The sequence below is a fragment of the Mesocricetus auratus genome, unplaced genomic scaffold, assembly GCF_017639785.1.
Source record: "Mesocricetus auratus isolate SY011 unplaced genomic scaffold, BCM_Maur_2.0 Super-Scaffold_100033, whole genome shotgun sequence".
NCBI classification, from domain to species: domain Eukaryota; kingdom Metazoa; phylum Chordata; class Mammalia; order Rodentia; family Cricetidae; genus Mesocricetus; species Mesocricetus auratus.
In genome coordinates, this window is record NW_024429213.1 from 15,970,010 (window position 1) to 15,975,104 (window position 5,095).

Consider the following 5,095-nt stretch of genomic DNA (forward strand, 5'->3'; position numbering starts at 1 on the left):
TCTCTGTTGGTTCTATTTTTATTTTCAACTGTTTAACAGTTTTACTTATTTTCTTACACTGTTTGTGTTGTCTTTGATTTCTTTAATGAATTCATTCATTTCCTCCTTAGGGAACTCTATATTATTCATGGAGGCTGTTTTAAGGTCTTTTTCTTGAGTTTAACCTGTGCTGTTATACTCAGTGCCTGCTGTGGTCGGGTTGCTGGGCTCTGATGGAGACTTATTGTCCTGGCTGTTATTGACTGTGTTTCTATGCTGGAGCCTTGGCATCTGGAATTTGGAGGATGTCTATGTGCTGGTATTTGGCTTTGTCTTTGATGGGTGGGTTTTTGTTCCTTTGTTTCTGTTTCTTCTCTAGAATTTATGGATTGTGGCAGCTTGTGTATGAAATTTTGTGTGGACCTGAAAGGTGTGGGCATTGGGGGTTCAAGTAATAAGCATTTTGTAGTATTGGGACCTGTGATGGCTATCCTTGGTTGTCAATTTGACTAGATCTGGAATGAACTATTATCAAGAAATGGATGGCATACCTGTGATCTGGACCTTGAGGCAAGAAAACAACATGCTTTCCATTCAGACCTTGTGGTTAGATGATCCATGCTTTTAATCCAGACCTTGAGTCTGGAAAACACATCTTTAATATGGGTCACATTTTCTGCAGGAAGAGGTCACCATGTGGTGTAGGAAGGAAAAGTAAAGCTGCCTGGTGAGGTATGCTTGTCTTGTGTCATTCTTGAGGCAGTGAGCCTACAGAGTCAATACTTGCTAGGTGGTGAGCATCAAGGACATTTGACACCTTCTTTCAGTGTCTGGGAGATCCTCACCTCCTCCATGTGTGGCCTTAGGAATACCTTAGCACAAGGAACCAGAAGCACTCTTCTCTTCCCAGGCAATGTCTGAAGGAGGAGGCTGAACACAAACAGTGTTCTCAGAGGGACTTCGGAAGGATGGGGAATGACAAGAGAGAGCAGAAGAGGAGGACACGGACCCGTGTCCAGGACTCCACATTTGTGAGGCCCTTTACTGCCATTGCCAGTTCTTCCTCCCACAATCCACAGCCCTTCCACGGGGCAGTGTACAGCCCAAGGAATTACTTAGGCAATGCCACAATTCCCAGCCCTACCCAATCTCTTGGTGGTCATACCACCCTCTCCTAAAGGAGAGGTGCACACAACACATCTCCATTAGGGTTGGCTCTGAGTTTAAGAAACAAGGGGGAGCTAGTTTGGATAGGAGGAACCTAGAAGGTGGCAGGTGCTACAGACTTTGTGGGGAATCTACTTGCAATGGAATGCCTAAGGAGGGCCAGATTCCCTTTGCCTGAACACTGAATGGAGCCACTTGTGGCTTCAGGCAGCTGTGACAGAGCATGGACTGCCAAGTTCTCTCTAGACCATGGGGACATGAGGTACAATCAACAGATGCCCCCTCCCCAAGGAAGGCAAGGACTCTTCCAGCAAGAGGAAGGACGTTGACACTATTGCTATTCCTGGTTAACCAATGATCCATTTTCCCAAAGGAAGTACTTGCCCCTTGCCCAGAGCTAGCCTGCAACTCTCGCTAGTTTGCTTAGGCTTCAGATTGTGTCAGACTCTCTGAAACCAGACCAGTCTGATATGCAGGTACAAACTTGACTTTTGGTTCCATCGTCCCAGCAGTCCCTGTGGAAAGGCCCTTCAGTGGCCCTCCAACGCTTGTACTTCATTTGCTAGGTAACCACTGGACAGAGAGAAGAATGTGGATGCCTCAAAAAGCCATGCTTCCTGGAATTGCTCCTCCCACAGTTACCTCCTTTAAGTGTCTCTACATCCTAGGCATGGATCCTCCTGGCCTCTCTAGTCCCAGAGCCTGTCTCTCCTCAGGGTCCTACTTGCCAAGCAGACCTTGAGTCCCCTTACTGTGTACCTCTTTTACACTGCTCTGTGTATTCTTCTAGCAAGTCCTTCTGCTTTCTGGAGCCAGAAGGTGCCAGAAAGTTCACTCTGTTTGTCACTCCTCCCTTCCCAACCTATGTTTCTTCTTCCTTCACTCTGTCCCTCCCCTCATTCTGGCTTCTGTCTCATTGTGGATCCCTTCCACCTCTCCCTAGGCAGTCCCCTCCTCCTGTGTCCTCCTCCACAGCCCATCTCTAGTTCCTTCTCCTCCTCCCCCCAAGACCAGACCAACTAAGTCCCATTCCATGTTTAGATGGCTGGTTATGATACAAGCTCACTTCTCTCACAGGCTGAATTGACAGCTGTTCCATCTTTCCCTGCCCCACCCACCGAACACTCCCAGCCTTTTCCACAAGGCAAACTGCTCACAGACAGCACCCCATACCCACAGAAATGTGTATTTGACAGGACATCCAACCGTTAAGCCCACGGTGAGCTGCCAGCACACTCAGAAGCAGCAGTCTCTGTGTATCTAGGAAGTACAACTTTATTTCACAGTGGAGTCATTGCTTTGCCAATCAATCAGATTTTCTCCACCAAATCATAAACATAGATATGGAAATCATTTTCAAATTTTATAAAATATACAGAGGGTCTTGAATCAACTTTGTGGATTATCATGCCAATTTTGGTGGTTCCATCTTTCTGGCCATACACCACATATTTGCCTCTAATTTCAAGATCTAAGTTAAGTGGAGGTACTTCTACATGTGGCACAATGCGGAGGTCACCTTCTTTAAAATCATCGCCAAGTTGGTACATGTATAAGATTGGGTCTTTTTCATAAGTAATATAAAACCAGGATTTCATGACTGACACCTGATCTAGAACCAGCCCTCTCCATAATTTAGAATTCCCTTGTTCTCCCTCAAACCTGTGATCCACTGATTTGCCAATGATGGTATCAGCAAGGATGGGATCGGAGACTTGGGATGTGTCTACATTTTCTGGGTGAACTTCAAGGGACAATATCCTCTCATCTTTATAAAGTTCCAATCCATACACGCAATCGACATTATCATATTTGACCAGATATAGGGAGGGGTTTATAGCTATCTGATCTACAACGACTCCCTTCCAGTAGGTGACTCGCCAGTCTTCTTTCCACTGGTGGGAAATTCTGCAGCCCACGATGCTATGTTGGGCAGCGTTTGTTGCGATGGGTTCTGCAACCTCGTTGGTGTTAGAGTCATGGTGTCCTTCAGTACGCATGTTGGGTTGCCCTTCGATCCCTTGGTTCCAGGAATTCAGGTTGCTGGGTCCTGGGTCCATGGCTGAGGAGGGGAAAAAGGAGGAGACCATTAGCTAAGGGGCCAAATGGCCAACTTCTCCTAGTGGGAAGCCTAAGCACCTGTGTTGGTCCCTAACTGCCCCCAAGAAGCCTGAGGACAAACCTGGCTATACACCTGCTGTTGTTCTCTGCTGCTCTAGCTTCCCTGGGCCCCAGCTGGGTGGCAGATAACCAGCAGGATTAGGAATTCAGCTTCACCAGAACTGGCCACTCTTAGGCTCAGCTGCCTGAGCCCATGGCCCCAGGCATTAACCTCTTTGGAGGAGGAGAAATGTGGCAAAGAGCCTCTCCTCTCTTCACCTTGCCTTTTCACCTCAGTGCCCTGAGCATCCCCACCTGGGGACCCTGGCTACTTTCAGGTACTCACATCCTGGCTCCTCTGTGCTATTTTCCGAATCTACGCCTGGCCCCTATAGCCGCCCAGGTCCTCCTCCCTGTGTGCTCCATGTGCCCAGTGCTACTCTGTTTGTCCCTTAGGCCGGTCCCTTCCCACACAGCTCCTGCCTGGTGCCCACCTAGGACCTGGTCTCGCAGGGCATCCTGTAGTGGGGTTCCGGGACTCTGCACGCGGGGATCAGACAACCGCCTCCCTTAAAAGTCCAAGGCGAGAGTGCCCATACTAGGCAGGGCTCGCCAGAGCCCAGAGAAAGGAACCACCAGCCTGCCCGCTTGTCTGCCCACCAAGACTGTCCTGAATGATATCAGGGCAGGCTATGGGATCACTGGTGGTGTCCTGCCGCTGGTGGGCTGGTGGGTCCTTCTGCTGTCCTCTGGTGGAGGCAGCTGCACTGGCACCTGGGAGTTAACCAACTGTGCACCTCTCTTATTCTGAGTGTTTATTTGAGTCTTTTCTCATTTGTGCTTGATTTTGCAGGGCTCTTTTTTTGCTGCTGTTGTTGGTGGTTGTTTTTTGTTTGCTTTTGTTTTGGTCTGGAGCACCTCTTGCATTTCTCTTATTTCCCCGTGTTCATTACTGTGAGCCCTGTTTCATTCTCTTCTCTGGGCTTTCTCATACTGTTGCTTCAGGTACTTTTGTTTCTGAAATTCTTTAATTGCTTTGTCATATAGTAAGGTCCTAAGGTCCAAAGTGTATACTACTTCTCCTCCCTAAAAGGCAGGACCACTGACTTGTTCCAAAATTGCTTCTAAGGTTAGCTCAAACTGAAATATAATAGAATTTCTGGTGGTTAGATAAAAGTCAGCATTCCTCAGGAACCAGTGAAACTGGTTTGTTAGCCCAAAGGAGTCATTTCCATTGTCTCTGCCTGAGGGTCAAATGACTAGCTACTGACATATTCTTCTGATTGCATATCAAAGCCCTTGCTGGCCCTCAGACAGCTTTTGTACCTTTTCACACATATTTGTTAAACACCTTAAAGTCCAGGTCTAGATCCTGGCCCTTCTCACTTGCTCCCCTCTCCTAAACTCCCAGGCTGCTTCAGATCATGGGCTTCCCTACCCACAGCTACTCATTATCTTTTGTAACCCACATAACTTTTCCATGCCCTGCATTAGACCTTGGCAATGTGCAGTCTTTTTTATTTTCTCATTATTCTGGATTCTTCCAGATGCCCCTGGATGTTCTTTTTCTCTTACCTACAATAAAAACCTTCCATCCTTACCCTGGAACAGCCACCTCAGTAGTCTCTTTACTGTGCCCCTTGCTTACACTGTCCAATTCACACATAAACACAAAGTTCACAAAGTTTGGTCATAAATACGTTTCAGGAATAGATCATTTTGTGTATACACTCTGTGCATATTTATAAATAGACATTAATTAATGTACACTAATAATGATTTTCCCTATGATGATAAGGATATCCAGAGTCACATAATCCCAACTTGTAGCTCAGTTCAGTTACATTAG

At 47.0% G+C, this 5,095-nt stretch overlaps 1 protein-coding gene across 1 annotated transcript; it reads right to left on the minus strand.

Moving 5' to 3' along the window:
* Positions 1–2,403: 2,403 nt before the first annotated feature.
* Positions 2,404–3,212, minus strand: LOC121135231 (spindlin-2-like). The gene has a single exon (XM_040733716.1). The coding sequence runs from the start codon at positions 3,204–3,206 to the stop codon at positions 2,457–2,459; it is 750 nt and encodes a 249-aa protein (XP_040589650.1). The 5' UTR covers positions 3,207–3,212; the 3' UTR covers positions 2,404–2,456.
* Positions 3,213–5,095: the final 1,883 nt, after the last annotated feature.